This window comes from Cimex lectularius, unplaced genomic scaffold (genome assembly GCF_000648675.2).
Source record: "Cimex lectularius strain Harlan isolate CLEC.00 unplaced genomic scaffold, Clec_2.1 scaffold8, whole genome shotgun sequence".
Taxonomy (NCBI): domain Eukaryota; kingdom Metazoa; phylum Arthropoda; class Insecta; order Hemiptera; family Cimicidae; genus Cimex; species Cimex lectularius.
Window position 1 is genome coordinate 3,515,251 of NW_019392656.1, and position 21,347 is coordinate 3,536,597.

General features: G+C 35.7%; 2 protein-coding genes across 4 annotated transcripts in view; both read left to right on the plus strand.

The window, feature by feature from the left end:
- Positions 1–9,613, plus strand: LOC106664535. 2 transcript variants are annotated; one of them, XM_014390348.2, is made up of 12 exons: positions 1–177; positions 2,677–3,026; positions 3,087–3,284; positions 3,373–3,474; positions 3,756–3,924; positions 4,013–4,134; positions 4,245–4,792; positions 6,345–6,582; positions 7,276–7,483; positions 8,440–8,645; positions 8,708–9,006; positions 9,085–9,613. In XM_014390348.2, exons 1-12 carry the CDS (start codon positions 168–170, stop codon positions 9,482–9,484), a joined length of 2,850 nt encoding a protein of 949 aa, XP_014245834.1. In that variant the 5' UTR covers positions 1–167; the 3' UTR covers positions 9,485–9,613. The 2 variants fall into 2 exon arrangements, with proteins under 2 accessions (XP_014245834.1, XP_014245833.1); XM_014390347.2 differs by lacking the exon at positions 1–177 and adding an exon at positions 781–972.
- Positions 9,614–20,497: 10,884 nt separating this feature from the next.
- Positions 20,498–21,347, plus strand: part of LOC106664623 (serine proteinase stubble) — a 30,960-nt gene continuing 30,110 nt past the window's right edge. For both annotated transcript variants that reach the window (XM_014390531.2, XM_014390532.2), the window contains exon 1: positions 20,498–20,600. The gene's annotated coding sequence lies outside the window, so the exon portion shown is untranslated. The remainder of the gene's footprint in view (positions 20,601–21,347) is intronic.

Here is a 21,347-nt window from a genome sequence, read left to right on the forward strand (position 1 = left end):
TGAGTCACCACATGTTACGACAAGTTTTTCAAAAAGTGTTTATCCTAGTCCGTTCGTTGTTAAATGTTCGTTTTCGCCGGGTTTGTTAGTTGATACCCTGATATTAAAAAATCTTGATTTTCTCTCGAGGCAGAACAGCTTCAAAGTCAGACGGAAATAAAAGGAAAATGAACGAAGGTGAGAAATTATGGCTATTTACATTATTTTTATGGCCAAGTTAAATTTTGCTATTTATTTAATTGATATTAAGCACTAAGCAGATGGAGGTCTGCCATCTAGGCTAATCGACTTATTAAAAACTATGTGTAAGGAGTATGCATTATTTATGGATTTTATGATTTATACCGATGGAAAATGAATCTAGTTTCTATTTTTTTAGTTGTTTAAATTTAAATAAATGCCATAGTGTAGTTTCTATATTAAGTTTGTTTCGTTTACCTAATGTTCATTTTTTTGGGATAGTTTTGGCTTTTGAAGGTTTTATGATACTTTCCATTATACATTTTCCTTTGACCTGTTTGGAAAAGAATTATCCTGCGGTAGAAGAGGAAACTCAAGGGCCGGCAACCTGAACGTGCCACGTCCGGTCGGTTATTGATCCTTAAGCTGGGGGGTGGTAACTCGAAAATCAATACTTACAATCCCTCTCCCCGGCCTGGTTTGAATTTTTGAAAAAAGGGAGATTATTCTCGATTTTTGACCCCTTCCTACGTGTCAAATTTTCCAGAAGTTTTACCGGAAAATTTCCCGCCGGGACGCGGGTTTTTCCGCATTTAATTTAAGCCGGACATTGCCCTTGTTCGGCTCACGCCGGCCGCCCCACCCACCGGTCGCCGGTGCTGCTTCTGTTCCCAACCGCTTGGCCGGCCTTGATTCCCGAACTATTCTCTCTCTCCTTCCCAAGCTGATTGCTTTTGACTTGCAAGAAAACTTTTACAGCCAATCGTTCAAAAATGCCGCCGAAAAAACGAGGTAAGACGGAATTTGTTGTATTTATTATTTGGAATGATCTTGTTTTGAGAAAACACTTTTCCTTTTGTCGCGTTTCCTCCAATTCCGTCGCTCCGCCTAACCTTGGGATGCGTCGTCGGCTTCACCATCTTAATACTTTCCAACAATTAACATTTTGCCGGATTTCTTTGTAGAAATGTAATTTCACATTCGCAGAACATTGTCGTTTGTTAATTCGTTTCTATTCTTTAAAGTTGATTTATTGATTTTCCTTTCACATCTCTTCAAAATATAATCGAAATATCCAGTTCTTTTCAATTACAGCTAAAACGCATATTTTGAAAGTTCACTATCGTCCCATAATTTAACCTCTGTTTTTTTTTTTTTTAACAATTTAGTTTTAAGCGAAACAAAACCAACCAGAAAACTAAATCAAATTGACCTAACAACTGAAAATCAATTAATTGCAATGGAGTCTCACGGATCCGAACTAATTATACTGTGTCTCTGTTCAGATTAACTGAAAATTACAATAATACAGAAGCAATCTGTAAAACAGGTCTGGTTTTAAGAAATGGTTTGCATAGACACATAAGCTGGATGTTGGTGGTAGTTGTTGGTCTGCAAGTTGGTGACTACATGCTATTTGGTCAATACTGATCATTGTGGCCCGCCTTTCATTGCCGGTTTGCTCTGTTAGACAAGTTTTGACTTCTTGCCATCTTATTGGTAAAGTAAAAGAGTCACTATTGACAAAATGCCATTCGGATGAATTTCTGGCTACGACTGCAAAGATAGGTTCACAAAAATGAAACGAGTAAACTACAAGTTCATCACCATCCTCTGAAAAAATCTCACAAAGACCTCAGTAACAGATTGTGATTTACATTTAAATTCTGCTGGAAATTGCGATAAATGCATATTTTGCAAACTAAAAAATTAAATTAGGTTGTCAGGGGTGCTTGGTGGTCGTTGGTCTGTGAGTTGGTGAACACGTGTAAAATGGTCATTACCTTTCATGACTGGTTTGGCCTGTTAAAGATACTCATTGACTTAGTGCCATCTTCAATGGTCTATACACTCCTAAAACAGACACTATTGTCAAAATAAAACAAATTTCTAACCACAACTGAGGATAGGTACACCTAAATGATCACAAACGACCGAACTGGTTACCAATACTGTAGTCAGGGTGCTACCCCCACAGACCCCCATAACTGACAATGATTTTCATTTAAATTCTGCATGAAAAGTAAAACAGTAAAGTCATATTTTGCAAATGTATGGGTCACCAATGGAGGTACCCTGTCAGGATGGACCGTTGATTAGCCTTGGACCCTAAGAGGACATGGAAAATAGCTTGTAACCAAGTCCTTGAAATAGGCTGTTGTATGCTCAAAATAATGGCTAAAAAAATTAGATAGAGAATCCATGTGCTTCTGCCTGCCAGCATTGTTATCCTGACTTCCTTTCAATCCCATACTGTGTTACATGTGGCCTAGGGGTGTCAGTGGCCGCAATGATTGGGGTATTCACTCTGTGACTCATCATTGTAAGGTCCTGGTTTGAATATTAGCGGATCTAAATTTGAACCCAACTTTGTTGCACAAACTTTCAACATGGCCAATGTGTTAGAGTTTACATTAAGATGAGTGATGTTTGGCGCACTGTATAGTAGTGAATTGAATGGTATTAAATTCCTTAATTTAAAAATTTCTATTGTAGGAGGTGCAGCTGGAAGGACGGCGACGCCAGTGAAGGGAAAACCGGCACCCGCCGCAAAGGCTAAAGTCGAGGAGTCTGTGGAAGAGGAACCACCGAAAGTCGAGTTGAAAGAAGAGGAGCCTAAAGTCGATGTAAAAGACGAACAGGAGGTTCAAGAAACAAACAAAGATGAGTCGATGGAAGTGACCACTGGTGAGGAGGCGAAGGTGGATGCCAATGGTTCACACGTTGCAGAGGAGGAAGACGAGGAAGAAGAAACGGCTGAGGGTGACAAGACCGCCTTGGATGAGGAAGATGCTAAAGAAGAAGAAAAGAGTTTGATCGTCAAACTAAAAGGATTTCCCAAAATGGTAAAAAAAAAATCTAAAAAATTATATATAAAATAATAATTTTGTATTTTAATATTTTAGACATTGTACGGAATGCATTTGATGTTGCACGATCTTTTTACCAACGAACTCAAGATTGCCCTACCGAAGGTCAAGTTGCCAAAGGGAAAAGAAAAGTGGATTTACGCCGAGTGCGTGACTTTAGAGGACAAGAAGAAGATACTAGAAACTCTCAATGCTACGTACAAGTACAAAGATCAACACCCCCTTCAAGCAACAGTTGAGTTTTTGTTTTTTTTAATATAACGCTACTTTATGTTATTTTCCTCCAAGTAAATAATTAATTTAATTTTTTTTTTTTGTTTAGTCTGGGTGGGTTGCAAGTGAATACAAAGCTACTGAAGTTCTTGACAAGGAAACTGCTTTGGACCTTCTATTCAGGCATAGAAAACTTCCGTACAGAGAGCAGGTATTTTTTTTTATTTTATTTATTTTTTAGGGGGCCGCGGTAGCCGAGTGGTTAGCATGAGAGACTCTCACGCCGCGGTCGTGGGTTCGATTCCCACCGTTGCCCCTGGCCCTTTTTTTCCCAATAACCCCCCAAATTTGAACACACATATACGAATTTGTCACATGGCTAATATGCATAGTTCATAACGCAAAAAAAAAAAAAAAAAAAAAAAAAAAAAAAAAAAAAAAAAAAAAATTTATTTTTTAATCTTCACATTGTCTCATTCGTTGTGCTTCCAGTTGAACATCAAGAGCGAGGAGACTGAAAAGATGATGGACGAAATTTTCAAGAACTTGAAAAAAATCAATCCTAAGTTCTCAAAGATAATCAACAAGTATCCGGAAATAGGAAAAATCGTACCTTTAGTCCCAACCTACGGTTATTCCCTTGATTCTTCATTTGCCATTGGTAAAGTTATTTATATTTAACAAGTGTCATGTTATAGGTACGTTTTTTTGTCACTTTTTTTTTTAAAGAAATTATTTTCATTTTTTAGAAATTGATCCTGAGACAAAAGAAGTCGTTGTTGGCCTAAGGGCTTGCAGCAAAAATGCAGAACGTATCATCCCTATTGATGAGTGCCCTAGTGTCCCAAAGACAATGGCTGAAGCTGTTAAGGTTCTTATTTTATTTTCTATTTATTTTATACATTTTTCTGTTTTATAAAAAAAAGTTTCATTTATGGTTTATTGATTTCTTAAGTCTAAAATTCATTGTTTATTTTTTAGGATTTTGTTTCCCATTTGAGTGAATATGGGTTAGAGCCTTTCAATCGTGAAACCGAGTCTGGAAACATTCTTGGCGTTCAGTGCAAGATGAGCACAGCATGTGAAATCATTCTTTCAGTCCTTGTGCCGAAAGAGAATACATTCTTGAAGGAGTTTGTCAACATCAAATCGCCTGAGGAGGTCAACAAATTGAAGGAAGAGGCCAAGCAGAGAGAGGAGGCTAAGAAAGCGGCTGAAGAGGCCAAGAAAGCTGAAGCTAATAAAGCTGCAGAAGAGGTGAAAAAGGAGCCAGAGACCACAGAAAAGAAAGAAGGCGAAGAAGAAGAAGAAGTCAAGAAGGAAGAAGCGCCTAAACCGACTGGAGAGAAGGCCGACGAAAGCGTTCAGTTGATTGAACTTGAAGATGAAGACGTCAAGGCGACAGACGAAGAAAAGGCCAAATACGGACGTCAGCTCAAAGAAATCAAACCTGGCCTTATCAGATATTTCCAAGAACGCGGAAAAGCCCTCGGAATCGTTTCTATCTTCTCTAACTGGATTCTTTACAAGTTAGTCCAAATTTGTCCTATTTCTCGACTTACAAAACAGTTGGACAAACAATTCTCGACATATAAATTTTCACAATTTTTTAACACTTTAGTTTGGTTACAGGGATCATCTTTCACCCATCCTCCTAAAGATCTTTTGTAATTAGCTTGAAAAGATCAAAGAGACGGAGAGATGTGGTACATTCTTTGTCCGATCCAGGGATTGTACATGTTGGCAGGATCCAATACTACATTGAGTTCTGGTCATTCAGGCCGAAACAATATTTCTTACAAAGCACTTTATGCTTTTTTTTTTTTTTTTTTTTTAATTAGTGAACTATGGACTAAATTTGATTGGATAAACTAAATTATATCATAAAAGTAGTAACCCTCAGTAATTTGTGCAATGTTAAAACATAACAGGTTAAAATCATAATAATCTGTAGACTGCCTACCACCATTTTATTAAATACACCCAGTTACTTTTTTTTTTAGTCTTTATGTTTTCAGTTATGTAAATCTGTTAGCCTGGATAATTTGCAAATAATTATCGGGGTTTTGCTATATTTTCTTATCTTAAATGTGTAATGCTAAAAGAATTTTTTATTTTTTCCGAGAAAAACATTGCTATGACAACACACTGACAAATTACCAAAACAAGACTTGCTCTTTTAATTTTTATTTTTATATTACATTAATTTACTAATTTTGACTTAACACAATTACATTTTAAATTGATACTCAATTTTTATAATAATTTTTAGAAATTGTGAATAATCTAGTCTAAAAAGTACAAATTGAAATTATGGGCTGCAAAATGGTTTTAAAAAAATCTGTCGTGTGATTTTACATTATAAAAATTGAGTATTCAAAATTATTTACTAGAATAAAAATAATTAACAAAATATTAAGGAATAATTTTCTCAACAGGATCATTTTGTGTTTGTCTTCTTTTATTGTACCTATTTTTAAAGAAATGGTGGTATATGTGCTGGATTATGTTCTTTCTTAGATTGTTCAATCTGCAGTTAGTTCAAAATATGCCATGAAAGTAGCAATAGCACTGTTTTATATACCAAAATTAACCAAGTGAAATTGAGGATTCTTATTCTTTGGTTATTTTACTTTTATGAAATACAGTTTCAGGCTCAATCACCAGTAGTGTTAGTACATTGTTTCTTCCATAAATACATGTTGAACAATAAACCCATGTTTCGTTTTACAAGAAATCATGGCATTTGAGAAAATAATTTCTGTTTGTTTGATTAACGAATTGCACTCACATTAGTCTACATCAATGGTAATTTTGGTTGATAGTAGAGAGTGTTATTCATCAAATTTTCCTCATTAAATTTTTCTTTTTCTCTTAATATTATTGTTGATGAATCATAAAGGCTGCATTACAACCTTGCAGTTTTTGAGCATTTGTTTGTGACAAGTGTTTTGCACTATAAATGCCTTCGTTCTCCCATTTTATTCAGTTTTTTAACCATTTTGGTTAAATGTACTTAAAAAAAAAATATTTTTTAATTGTACTTTTGTATTACAAAAAGAATCACTCTGTTCATTGCAGCCGTCGTGGTGCCTGGGCTAATCGCCAACATTTCTACCATCATATATGCGGAGCGACAAGCGTGAAGGAGCAAACCCTAAATCTGCATTACGATTTGTGGCCATACAAGCAATGGAGCCCTCGTACATCAATTTTTGGAACAATTATCAATACGATTGACAGCCTTGTTCATCTTGACAAGTCAACATCAGTAGCAGTAGCTTCTGAGTACCGCTTAGTGGCATTGTATTATGCCAAGGTTTGTTATTGAATCATGTTATACAACCATGTCCAGACGGCCACAGAGAAAATGTGACGGTTGTCTTATTTCTCTCTGCCGTTTCTTAGCCGTGGCTTTGACCATTTTTCAGCATATCGCTGAAAATGCCAATGCTGTCGCTCTATTTTCCAGCCCACAATTATTATTTTGTTTATTAATTGATATGTTATAATTAATAAACCTGCAATTAGCCTCAACTATTTACAAAATCTCTATTTTTCTCTTACCAGTGTAGAAAATAGAGATTTTGAAACATTTGAAAATTGAAATGGCAATTCTTTTTTTCTTTTTCTTTCTTTCTTCTTTTTATATATATATATTTTTTTAAACTAAAACTCCACGTTACTAAGTTAAATAGATAACTAAACCAAACACCAGTTTGGAAGAAGTACTATTCTCATTGTTAAAGAATAGCTTCTATTATATTTAAAATAAAGCCAAGATGAATAAAGGTCAGTGTCTTCCCAAAACGTATCAAATTTCACCTTAACTAAATCAAGCAAGGTGATATGTGAACTGGAGGTAGAGACTTTGTGCAGGAAACATATTTTTTTTCTTTCTTTTTTTTTCCTCCTTTCAGTTTATCTAACGTCACTTAAGCTGGCTAAATTAAATTGTTCACATTTTCGTCATGTGTAGGCAATCCGTTTATACCGTTTTTCTGTTGTTTAGCGTTGTAAAGACGTCATATCTATTCATTTCTGGTCGATGAAGAAGTCCAACATGCATAATCGCGGTGGCTTTTCTTGGTGGATTCAAAAGCAGGGTGTGAGAAACATGGAGTTTGTCGCCACCAAGGCGTCTGCGCTCTCAACCCTAGACAGGACCAACTTTGCTCGCTCCCAGGCACCCAAAGTGGCCATCATTTGGGGATTCACAAGTAAGAAAAAATAATTTTTAACACCTTGTAATACTTTTTTAAAAATTTATTTACATCAATATTTTTAAAGGATGTTATAAAATTGAAAAGCTAATAATTTAATCAAATTACAATAGTGGGGCCTGGTGGATTATGGATCTTAATTTTTTATGGTTTAGTGGTAAACAGGATGTCCCAGTTCCTTCTGACGAAACTCTTCGTTTGGAGCAAAAAATGCCCAGGAGAAAATTTTCGGAAAGTTTTCTGTTTTGAAGATATTCGTCAATTTAGGTTTTTCCAACTTTTCACTACCTTACCACATAAAAACGCTTACAACTTCCAAAATGTTGAGACTACAACAAATCCAATTACACCATTGCTGTAAGATACTTACATCTATTTGCAATAATCTGAATGATATAAAATGTTAGCCAATATCAGTTGGAACATGTCAAAATTACAAAATTTAAAATTTTGGTCATGATCGCACGTTCTACTGAGGTTACAAAAAAAATACCTACAACTTGTCAAATTTCACAAAAACTTTTTCATCTATGCTTTACGTTGATATATCCAGGTTTTTAAATAACGTTCTAGTAGAGTTGAAAAATAACAATTGAATGTTCGAAAACGTGAGCTGAGGTAAATTTGAAGGGTGGGGTAGAAATAAATAAATTAGAACTTGCAATCCTTAACTATACAGGGTGTCCCAGTTCTTTCTGACGAAAAATAACAATTGAATGTTCGAAAATGTGATTAAATGGTTAACATTATGGTTATGTCTGTAAAGTAATAAACATGCAGGTTTATCATCAGTGATCTTACTGTTCATTTTTGCGGTTTTGTCTGTCAGATGCTTCCATGAAGATGATAAAACACATAAAAGTTCTGGTTCATCACATCACCACATCATTAAATTATCATAGTTCTCTAATGACTGTCACTGCAGATTTTTAAAAAAATAATTTGTTTTGTAGAAGTCGCTTTGTTGCGCAAGCTTACCAGCTTGGGAGTGAAGCGAATCGTGACTGTTTTCAACATCAACCGCAACGTCCAGAACATACAGGCTGACATTCAGAAGTATTTTGAGGCCATTGCTCCTAACATAGCAGCAACCAAAATTATTCCGGTTGACATTCAGCCGCATGGAAACCAGTATACGCTTGTTTGCTATCTTGAGGAGGTGAGTTGACGGACAGCTTTGTGTTTTGAACAATAGGGCTTATGGTGGATTGTTTTTTTCAGGTGATGGGAATGGCCGGCGGTCAAGTTGGAATGAAGAGAAAAGGGCCAGTCGAGATGCTTCACGGAAATGCAAAACGCAAACGACTCCCTTCATTACTCATGCACGAAGGGCCGAAAAAGGCATGGGAGACAGCTCGTCCTCCGCCAATGGTGCAGAACACTATGGATCCCATCAACTCGACCATCAACCAACTGACTGGCTTCATGCAAAACCAGATTCTCTTCAACGAAATGGTCAAGGCTGGAATCCAGGAGATCTTCCCACAGAGGGATCAAAGCCGGCCCATGAGTCCTCCTAGGTTTGTTTAAAAATTGTTTATTTAAACTACCCTTGTTTTATATAGAATAAAACTTTATGACTTATATGTCTTATTTAGGTTTGGTGGAAGAGGATCAGGTGGTGGTAGTGGTAGTGGTAACTGGGTAGGAAGAGGTGGAAGAGACGGTGGTGACAGATTCGATGACTACCCACAGAGGTCTGATAATTTCAACGGGAGAGACCAAAGTCCAAACCGCTGGAACAACAAGGGCGATGATGGCAACTTCTCGCGTAACAGGAATCCATCGAAGCCGATGAAAGACAACGTATGGGGCAACCAGGGGAACAGCAGTGGATCGTACGGCAATAAACAAAACTGGCTCAATTCTGGCATGGAGAAACAGGGCTTTAACAAACAACAGAACTTCAACCGGAATGACTCCCGCGGTGACTACAATTACGACCGCAGGGATAACCGAAGATCCCGTGGCCCAAATTCTAGTGGGAACTGGATGTAAATCATTACGCCGACCACCCAGACCTTGTGAATTTGCTTCTTTTCCTTAATAACCACGACCCACTTTTAGGGTTTGTAAACTTTATTTTAGACAGTTTATTCTAGTAAATATAACTAAAGTTTTAACTACCGATCTAGTTGATAATTCTAGATGTACTATTCTGTCATTCCTTTTTAAAATATATTATTTGAAATAATTACAAATATATTAATTAGGCTTTGACACAAGTAATTTTATTACATAATTTTCGACTACATGATTCATGTATTTATACAAAATAAATGTTAAATTTTTTTTAAAAGTTTGTTTATAAATTTTCCATGCTCCCTGTAATTCCAGGAGACAATCTGTAGATTCTACTTCGAGTTTAGCTAATTCAATGTTGAGTGTCGCACCTATTCTTACATTTGCCCCCCCCCCCCAAGCAGAAAATATTTTTTTTGATGAAAGAATATGATCTGATTTCTTGACTTAACATGCTGGCAACATCCTATGCTTGACCATTTTGGTTGTCCACAGTGGAAACCAATTTATCACTATACGTTTGTTACCGCACTGATTTGTAAAGACAGTGACATAATAGACATAATAAAAAAATTCTTTTTTTCTAAAATTTGTAAAAAAAATTCAAAATGTCATTAAAAACGGATTTCACAGCAATGTTAACAAATCCTATTACACGACATTTGAAAAATGGCAAAAAAGGAGGGAAAATTCAAAAGGTGGGGTTGAGATGGGAAGTGAGTGTCCGAGTGGATCGAGCTCACGATAGCTCAAATGGTAGAGCAGCGGCGTAACTAGCCGAAGATCATGGGTTCGAATCCTGCTTGTGCCATTGACTTTTTTATCTCAACTGAAAACCTTAATTAATTGTAATATATTAATTGGTCAAGCGGACTACGAAATTAGTGAACTTAATGTTAACAATGTGATACCAAAGGCTGAGACACCTGATTGAGATTTTACAAGCTTTGAAATTCGGGGGTTTTCTAAAAGAGGTGTGTCCTTCCAGAACGTCAGCCATAATGGAGGTGTTAAGATCGCTCTCGTACTTGAAAATAATAATTATTTTTGTATTCTTTTACCGTTTTCCAAAGTGATAAAAATTAATTGACGCAAGAGTGGTGTCCCCACAGTGCTAAATAAATGACCTAGGCAACCTGCAGAACACTTGTTCAATTTAGGTGTGTAGTGTTTGAATAACATTTCTACTTTCTTAAATAATTTTTCTTTTATCTTACATAATCATATAAAATTGGTAAATGATTAAATAAAATAATGCATGCAAATCTCATTCCTTCTCTTCTCCTTTTTCTTGTTAATTGTAAGATAGTTTGCTATTTAAATTTTGAGATATTAAAATTTTTTTATTTATTTATTCATTCCCTTTTATTTGGTGGTTCATGATTTGAATCCCACCTTCACTTTCATTTGGGAATAATTGGAAAAAAGTATTCTAAAATGATCTTCCCATAGTCCAAGGCATCCAACAGGCAGCTGGACCAGGAATTGACTTTGTTTCCTTTTTAAACACAGGCCTCCTTTCCATCCAAAAACCCACACTTTTACCGCTTCCTATATTTGTCCATTTTGGTTGCCCATAGTAGAAACAAATTTACTGCGTAAAATAGTTCTCTGGTACTTAAAAGTAATGTAATTTTTAGAAAATACAAACAAAAATTTGTTAAGCCTCCAGTTTCTTCTGCTATCGTACAGCAAAGCATAACCGCATTCCAATTGGTGTTCACTTCTAGGCGCTCACTGCACCATATTCTCCTGAGTTGGAAGTGATGGGCTGCAGATTTGTCTCAAACAGGCATACGATAGAAGGCCTCAGCCAACTTCTCATGTTGATAAAGGCCTTGCTAAAACATCTTTTACTTCATTTAGGATTTGGTGGGCACTATGGAAAGGGTTTTGTCTTGCGGCAATGACAATATTTCTATCCTCCCTTAGCGTCATAATGAGCTGAGAAACACCAAATGTCTCTGCGATATCCACTTGCCGGTGACCTCGATGACTCATTCTCACAATAATATTGCGAACTTCTGGTTCAAGATGATGTCTTTCCACAGTAAAAAAGAATACGACTGGATTAAAATGGAGAAAAGACGAGAAAAGATGTTTGTTTACAAAATGAATAATCTTCATCTTTAAAATTCTTAAGTAAATGTGTTATTAAAATTGAGGATTAACAAATTTTTTGCTTTTTAGTTTGTATTTTCTATTTTGCTTTAACCAACTAACAAGAATATATCGATTAATTTAATTAAAATGATTCGAATAAGAACAAATTACAAATAACCCTATTCATTTTTGCCAAGTTTATGATACAAGAGTTGTGCCCACATGGTGCTAAACTTGCCCGCAGAAGAAAGTGTTTTGGGAAAGTAGAAAATATCAGTTGAAAAAATTCAACCATTGAATGCAAGCCCACTAATCAAATTTCTTGATGAACTAGGTGTGCTATAGGTATGGGGGATTCAATAACTCTCAGGTGGTGTACTATATTAAATGTTACATCTTATGTACGTCAAATAAATGCCCTCACTACTTAATCAACTTGACATGTTGATAGAGTTGGACTTGGTAAGATGCCCTAATTTTTTTCAAAAAAATTAAAATGGGAACTACTTGATACACGTTTGAGCTCAAGAATTATTTTCAAATCGGGCTTAATATTAAACAACCATAAAAATATACTTTCTATGTAAGGTCTTGGTTGAGATAAAAAGTCAGTGTCACGGACCACGAGTAGGATTCGAACACACACCAACTCTCCATCTCAACCTAGAACCGTTTGAATTTTCCTCCTTTTTGTCATATTCAATGAAATGCATAAAAATATAGTTGAAGAAGAAGAAGAAAAATAACTTTATTCTGGGACTGGTGTCCCCTAATAGTAATTTACATGAAATAAATAAAGGAAGTTCCTTCTATGAAATTAAAAGTAAAAAAGATAGAAATCTTGGCACAATGTATACCAGTAAGGCGTGCCAGAAGAGAAATTTACAATAATATTAAACAAAAATAACAAATGTTAACGTGAGGTCTCTTCTTGGAGAGAGAGGAGGTGATTATACAGGGGGATCTAAAGGAGGAAAAGGAGGCAGCGCTTCTCGGCCTTTTGGCTAAGATCAAAGTGTAGTAAAAATATAGTTTGGTCATTTATGACGATGTGTGGGTTCACCTTCACTCGCAGTTTGTGTAAGTTTCTGTCATCTAGTTCCTCACTGAAGATGGAGCAATGCCAAAATGAGTATTCAACAAACTGTGAGTAAAAAGAGACCAATAAAATTGACCCAGTGCCAGCATCATTTCTGAACCCTATCATCAGTTGATTTGGTCAGTCAGTTGAATTTCAACATATTGCCTTCTCACCATCTTCAATGTAGTAGTAGAACTACAAGAACAAAATGTCCCACTTTTTATTTGTTCATTATCATAATAATAAAAAAGTGTAATAAATTCAAATATACTTCTTGCTTTGACGGCTCGTAAGTATTTTAATACTAAACTCAAGACAGATCTGTTGTGCAATTTGCATATGTGCTCATTTCAGGGGCTCATGGAAATAAAAATGGATTTAACAAAATATAATAAATTTCCAATAAATTCTTATCCTCCTATGGTCTGTAATTTGATCCTTGCTGATCATCTCGATCTGCCTAAGCTCGTAAACATCTCCCTGGAGTCAATATGAAAAAATCTCCGAATTTGATCTAAGAAAAAAAGGCAAATTTAGTGTCATCTTTTTGGATAGTTTTCAATTGAACACTATTTAAAACTTTGGGCTAGTGGACGTGAAGTCTGACGAAATGGCAGAAGTTAAAGATATCCTACTTCTCTTTGTCGTACTCTTTCAAAGGCAATAACGATCCATTCTCGAAGGGCTAGATAATGAAAATTCTCGATAATAATAAGTCTCGGCATTGATCACAAAGAAATCAACTCGGTCAGCTAAAGCCGGACTTAGACCAGAAAAGCCTTACTCAGAGTTGAATACTTCCAATGTCTATTTCCGCAGGAACGGTCAATTCTATAAAATGAATCCAGCCCAACAAGATATTGAGAAAAAGCGGCCTACATTTACCGAATAGAAATGAGTCGTCATCCGTCCTCGAAAAAACCCATCATATTTTGCTCGTGACTTGGCAAAAATGCCCAGCCCACTCAAGCTAGGAAATGCTAGCTCACCCTGAATTCGTACATATTTTTGATTCGTATTGTATTGATTTAAGATAGAATTGTCAAAAGTATTGCCGATACATTGAAAAAAAAAACAAAAAACAATTTGATTTTCCATAATATGTGGGAATGTAAGAAGGTATTTGAGGAGAAAGGGTATAAGAAGGAACATTTTGTATGACATAAAAAATAATAGTCAATTTTAAATAATAGTTGCAGGACTAATAGATAAATATATAGAATATGTTTTATATGGTTTATAGACTTGTTAAAGCAATTTTTTTGCATAAGTGTCACGGGAGAAAAGGAAGACGCTCAGGGAAATGAAGAGGTCCAGACCTTTTGTGGCCGAAATCGATTGGTTTCGCTATTTTCACATCGTTCGTTTTCCTTATGAATAACAACGGCAGACGGTTTTAGGACACAATAACACACATAGAAGTACAAAACCGCCGCTCTATATTTCCAACACTTTCTTACCGGGGTGCTGTTAAAGCTCCGTTATACATTTATCCCAGATATCGTTCCGGTTCGATTATATTTATCAATTCGTTTCTGGTCCGGATCTTAAAAAATATATCGGAGATAACTTCGATATGGCACTGGAAGTCGTTTAGAATGGGAATTTTTTAACCGTGTTCCGAATAAAACGAGAGTCACGCTTGTGACTGTCATTGAAAACCATTTCGAACGTAATGAGAACCGTTATCAAAAAAACAATTGAAATAACAATATTACAATACAATTCTTGTTATTATATGTTATTGTACAGTTACCAAACTGCTCATCTGTACAAAAGATTTACGCCAGGAAATCATAATTTTTCGTAAATAAACTTAACAATCATAGAAAAAACTGTGTTCGACTTACAGTTGATGTAACTGGTTAAAATATGTCGATTCTTTAAACACGTTTAAGTACGACCAACAGCGAGGTTAGGCTGCGAAACAGCCCAAATGTCGTAAAAACTTTACACCAGGCAATCAGTTTTTTTTTTCATAAATAAACTTAACGAACTTAGACAAAACTGTATTTAATTTACAGTTGAAATTACATGTTAAAAAGCTGTCAATGCTGTGCTGAGAGTACTTTCAAGTCTGACCGACAACAAGGTTAAGCCATCAAATAGATTAAATGTTAAAAACCTCATTTACACCATACAATCATATTTTTTTCATAAGTAAACTTTACAAGCACCCATAAACCATATTCAACTGACAGTTGAAATGACAGGTTAAATTATGTTGCTGCTTAAAGTATATTAAAGTCTGACCGACCGCGAGGTTAAGCTATGAAACAGCTTAAAGGTTAAAAACGTTAAACCAGGCAATCTTATTTCCTTCACAAATAAACTTTACAAGCACCGAAGAACTGTATTCAACTTATAGTTGAAATGACAGGTTAAAATATGTCGCTGCTTAAGTAAGTTGAAGTCTAACAGACAGCGAGGTTAATCTATCGCATAGCTTAAATGCGAAAAAACTTTAAACCAGGCAATTATTTTTGTTTCAAAAATAAACTTGACAAGCATGTAAAACTATATTTAACTTACAGTTTATATAACAGGTTAAAAACATATCGATGCTTAAAGTACATTAAAATCTGACTAAACAGCAAAGTTGAGCTATCAAACAGCTTCACTATTAAAAAAAACATTAAACTAGGCAATCCTATTTTTTTTTACAAATAAACTTGACAAAGAAAGTGTATTCATCTTACAGTTGGTTTAATATGAATGACAGGGGATCATTGGGGGTGGCCGCAACGGTTTAGGCGTTGACACGACGCTCATCACTGTAAGGTAAAGGTCCCATGTTCGAATCCAGCGGCCCTGTGTTCAAACTCAAACGGGCTTTTTTTTCAAAAACACCGGCACCCTGAGGGGAAAAAACATGAATGTCAGTAAGGTTAAGCTATCAAAATGTTTCCCTGTTCAAAAATTTACGCCGGTCAATAATTTTTTAATCAAAAATAAATAAGCAGCAAAGAAGTAATATATTTGGTAAAAGATTAATACCGGTTAAAAGTGGATGATCTAGTGTAATTCATTTATTTTATATCTACTTCATATGCGCGCGCGCGTGTGTGTGTGTGTGTATGTGTGTGAAATTAAAGTTTTAAATTATTATTTTATCTGTTGTTTATTACAAAAATTTAGTCGAGAAAAAAATTGTTTTACTTCTTAATTTTGCTATCTGGTATATTAGAAAATGAATCGCCATGTGAGAGTCATCTTGTCTTTGTACAATCAACCTTATGACTAAGCTCTACTTTCACTCATGTTACGAAATAAAGTCAAATTTACCAAAGCCCAGCCCTTTAGGAAAAGATGCAAGCTGGAGAAAGTTTCTCATTCCTGAGTTATCCGGGTACTCGATTTTAAAACTGATCAGGACAGCAAATAAGAATAAATATTATTGTTTTATCTTGGAAAAAAAAGTATCTTCGATGAGGTCAAAACAGAACGACAATTCTCTAATCTTTTGCCTAGCTTTCCAAGTTGTTCAACAGCAGGTCGATACATCATCCCATCTTTAATTATTGTTTTATGTTGTGAACTACTAAAAACTTCGTATGTTCTGGGCGTTAAATTTGATCAGGCTTTAGTCAGCCTGGATTTTGGACCGTCTATTTCAAATATTGTGTTTATATTTTGACTTTCACCCACAGTGTTTGAGAAAAAAAATATCTAAGAACAAAACGGCGACCATCGGCGGACCTATAGAACAGAAAAGATAAATTACCATCAGAATCAAGATTCTTTGAATTATTCTTGGATCCAATAGATTCTGCCTTTTTTTATTTTGGATGAGAATATTCAATAAAATTCTTTTTTTTATTGTTTCAAATGAAATTAAAAAAAAATTAAATGAGAGGAAAATAAATAAAGCAATTCTTGTACATGCAACCGCAGTCTCCAGTACCTATTTTCTTATTATTTTTGTTCTTATTATTATTTCTATAACGGCAAAATAACACACAGGCCAACTACTCAAGATGTCGATATCTTGAAACACCCCTGTCAGACAAAAATCAGATTAAACCAAGAAATAAACAAGCTTTTTGTTTAAAATTTCTAAAAGTGGGCTTTACTCTCCCCCATCAAAAAAGTTAAGTTGTACCAAGCTATGATTCACCCAAATCCCTTTTTTCTCTTTTATGGACTTGCAAAAACAATGACCATTATGCATCCAAGCGATTAAGTAAATAAGGTAACAAACGACGCTTGGCAAAAATATGTCATGGAGCTTACCTACCTACTATTTTATTTACGCTACTGCTGGTGCCACATGCCACCAGAGTAACTTATTCAGGGAGTTTCTTTACCTTTTTAAAAGGCCTAGGAGGTCATTAGTGATGCTATTTTTCCTTCGTCCTTTCTAGTTTGTCTATCGAAGATAACGACTGAGCCATATTCTTCCTCCTCAAGCCTACAGAAAAGATCAATTTTATCAATACCTGCTTATATTATTTTAATTTTAGGTGACAGCACCTTATCAAAAACCTGACCGTAGTGTAATACAGATAGATCTTTATTTTATTTTATTTTTTTTAACGCCTGGCTTTTGGATTTTACGAGTCCATTTATATTTATGCTGACTTCTTTTGTCCAAGACGATTGATTGATAATGCAAAGTTATTGAGATTAAAATAATGCTTCTAGCAGTAGATTCTTTTCCCTGACAGTATTCAGATTGGTTCATTTCGTTAGATTTATATTATCACTAGTGTTTTTCATTTCTTGTTGCCCAGTTTGTTATCACTTGTTGCTTGGTATTTTCCGATTATATAGTCCTACCTAACCTCGCTGTTTTAGTATGTCAATATGTTCCAGTGACTGTTCTGACAAAAGTAAAATGCGACAGACTAAAATGCGAGTGTAGGCAGGACAAATAGATCGGGAAAAGAGCAATATACCCATATACTGTTTACCAACCCACTGACCTCATGAGGAAATCTCACGCCTACATGTTTTATTGAATTATGCTCAGTTACTGTGCCGGTAACTTAGGGTAATTTATGCATTCTTCCTTTAGTTTTGCATTTATTTATAATTCAATGCTTTCAGTATCTGTAGTTTGGTAGTTGTCGATCATTTTGTCCTTCCTATCTATAGCTATTCAACGATTGTACTGTAATGATGGCGAAAGTCTTGTTCATTATCCCCCTGTCTCCAGAGGATATATCAGGCTTACATATTTTATTGATTGATCCTTTTTTACCGTGTTACGGCACCCAAGTAGTTTAGCACAATATTTGCATTTTTTCATTAGTTATGTGTTTATTTATAATTCAAGGCTAGCAGCACAACGTGACTAGTTGATCTGATCCTTTTTCCAATAGTACGACTTGTTCGAGAATTCTTCTTGGGTTTTGCGGAGTGATAAACCGGTAGTTTGCTCGTTACCGATCATTTTGACCACATTGGACAAACCAAAACAAGGATAGATGGACCGAAATGATCGGTAAAGTTAAAATTACAGAGTACTCGCAGACAATGTTGTTACGAAGTTTTGGATGCATTTATTATTGAAAGCTTAATCAAGCATATCATTAAGCATAGTTTTTCTAACATACAACTTATGTTGTTTCCACTTGGGTTCTGTGGGGTGATAAACCTGTAGCTTGGCCATTTTCAATCATTACAACCTGCCTATCTTCGGTGTTTTGGCTCGTCTTTAAACGCTTAATAGTTATTAATTAGTTAGCACCATTTTTGGCCGAAAAAATATCAAAAACAATATCATACAGTTAATTTCAAAACTAACAAAACACAAAACCTATAAATATTTGTATTTATACATTAATATTTAAATATTCTAATTAATTATGTTTTTATCTAAGGTTTTTGGTTTAGATGAGAAATTAGCGTCAAGAATCAAGTGCGGGATTCGAACCCAAGACCTTCGGCTCAATACGCCGCTGTTCAAGGGATTAGAGCAGAGGCGTATTGAACCGAAGGGCGTGGGTTCGAATCCCGCTTAGATAAAAAGAATAATTAAATAATATATGGATAGAGTTGAAAATCACAGTACTACACATTGATCAATCGGAAAAAAACATCACTCCGGTGTTGGGTTTGCTTCAGCGTCTTGCCTCGCTTTACTTAGAACCCTGATGTCGCATCATCTGATTACTTTTCAGAGCAATGATAACTTTGAGAAATACATTAGAAAACCGATTTTTTTCCACTGTATTCTGACATATTTTTGGAAAAGAGCAAGAAGTGCGAAGAAATATATCCAGTAGAAGGTGAAGTTATTGCACTGTACTACAGCAGCCTTGAAACTTGTAGCCTTAGCGCGTCCGACTCGTATTTGCCATGCTAGCGGTCCTGGGTTCGAACCCCCTCACAGCCCATTTTAATAAATAATGGCTTGAAAAACGTTTTCTAAAGTGGTTTGACCTCTAGACCACAACACCCAAAAGGTAGTTGGACCTCCTGTATGACAGGAATTACCTTACTTTTGGAACCGCGGTGGACGATGGTTAGGGCGTCTGACGCGTATTTGCCACGCGAGGGATTCTGGGTTCGAATCCCGGCGTAACCCATGGTTTTTAATGGAAAACGGTACGAAAAATGTATTGTAAAGTAGTTTGACCCCCCTCGACCACAACATCTAAAGGTTAGGTTGGACATTTGCTTACCCGTACATGTAGGATGTGGAAAAAATATGAATTTATACAATGCTAGAAAATTTTAGATTAAAAAAAAATATTGTGTTTATAAATCCCAGGCCCTGAAGATGATCTCAATAAAGATCGAAACGTTGGCTCGATAAAGAAAATGTTTTTCTAAAACCTACGTCACACCAGACCGCATCTCACGATTTCCGAATAATCATTTATATTGATTATTTATTAATTATTTATTTACCAATTAATTCATTATTAGGTGAGGAGCCTGGTTCGTTCTGGGGGTGCTGGGTTGGCTGGCTTGGGTTTTCTACAAGGGTGCTCCACATGCAAAGACAAATGGTCTCCGGGAAACGGGAAGGATGTGGACTTTTCCTGGGTCATCTGTTGTCATGTAAGGCTTTTATCCACAACCTCCTGATGCTACCGACATTAGGTGTATACCCGAATGAAAAATGGGTATATCGGGTAGTGCCCTTTGGGGGTGGGCGCGAATCGTTGGGGGTAGCGAGAGGTTTCTCACCAACAAAATGACATTGTCAAAAAAAAAAAAAAAAAAAAAAGAGGTAAACCAGAATGATCCGACACGACCAAACAAGTTCATCACCCCATTGTCCTTAAGTGAAATCTCATGCTTACATGTTTCATACATTTATCATTATCGCATCCATGGTAGCATATGGTTAGTTCTGCGCCTTACCATTAGTTTTGTATTCACAATATAATTCAAATCTGCAGCACAATCTGACTTTATTAGTTTTTCTAATAGTATAACTTTTTGTCATTTCTTCTTGATGATTCGGAAGTGATAAACCTACAGCTTAATCGTTTTCCATTATTACAGCTAGCCGAAAGTTTTTGAAATAAATAAAGACATTAATGAGGTTTCCTTTGGTTCTGCATCATTTGCGTAAATTGTGAGTGTCTGTGATGACGTGACCCACCAGAACCACCGTTCGCTTCGGTTTCGGGTTTTCCGCGACCGTCCGATTTCCGGTGGCCCCCCTATCGTCCTATACAGTTTAGGGTCAAGAGCTAAAAACCACCGAATAGCGCCCAAGAGGGACGAGTACCACCTCCAGTTGCAGGAAGGCGGTAGACACCCCTTTCCGTACCCCCTCTAATCTTGAGTCTCCCCCCTCCGTAAAGGGGTGGACCGACGGGTCAACAGCCTGCACTTCTTCTCACTCTTCACTCAGCTGTGATCAAGGACACAAGTCGGCTCCGTAAATCGTACCCAAGTCAAAAAAATTTCGTGTGCTCCATCCACATTTTGGCTTACCGATACCAGGTAATTTTTTTTTTTAGAAATATTTTCTTAATATAACTTAGCCATAAAACCCAGGTTCTATGCCTCCTCAAAAATTACAATTTTCTTCTATACCAAATTTCATTTTTTTTAAAAATAATTGTTAAGTAGTTCACTAATTCACGTGACAATATGCCTACCATGAAGGCTTTTTTTAAAAATAAATTTTGGGAATAAAACTATAATATACTATACTATCATTTGATTTATTATTAGTACTATTCATATGCAGTCACAAATTTAAAAAAAAATCAATATTTCTTTTGAAGATTTACGAACAGGGGAAATAAAAAATATGTCTTAAATAATCAAATCAAACCTACTTTACAGATGAGGTCTCAAGAACAGTAAAACTATATCTTTTTTAATTCGAGCAAAATTTGACCAAAAATGTCAGAAACACCCTACAAATACGCTAAAATCCCCGTACAGCAGAAAAATATAAAAAATTGGTTTCGAAGATCATAAAAAAAAAGTTTGGTTTAATATTTTGAATTTTGTAGGTCACGCGTGTGTGTAAATTTTAAACGCGTTGTAAAACCTCACACGCGCACAAATGATTTTGCCTCGAACTGTATCATGAACAGTCGGATTCTTGCCGATTTGAGTCGTTGAACTTTGACAATCCATAGCACTTTTTTTTAACATGGAACGTCGTCCAAAAACTAACATTATCCAGTAATTAAGAAGCATTTTTGACCATGAATAATTTTTAACGATCAAACCTCA

Coding starts and splice junctions, on each gene's coding strand:
- LOC106664535 (XM_014390347.2), top strand. Junction 3,285..3,372: donor AACACCCCCTTCAAGCAACA/GTTGAGTTTTTG, acceptor TTTTTTGTTTAG/TCTGGGTGGGTTGCAAGTGA. Junction 7,484..8,439: donor CATCATTTGGGGATTCACAA/GTAAGAAAAAAT, acceptor TTTGTTTTGTAG/AAGTCGCTTTGTTGCGCAAG.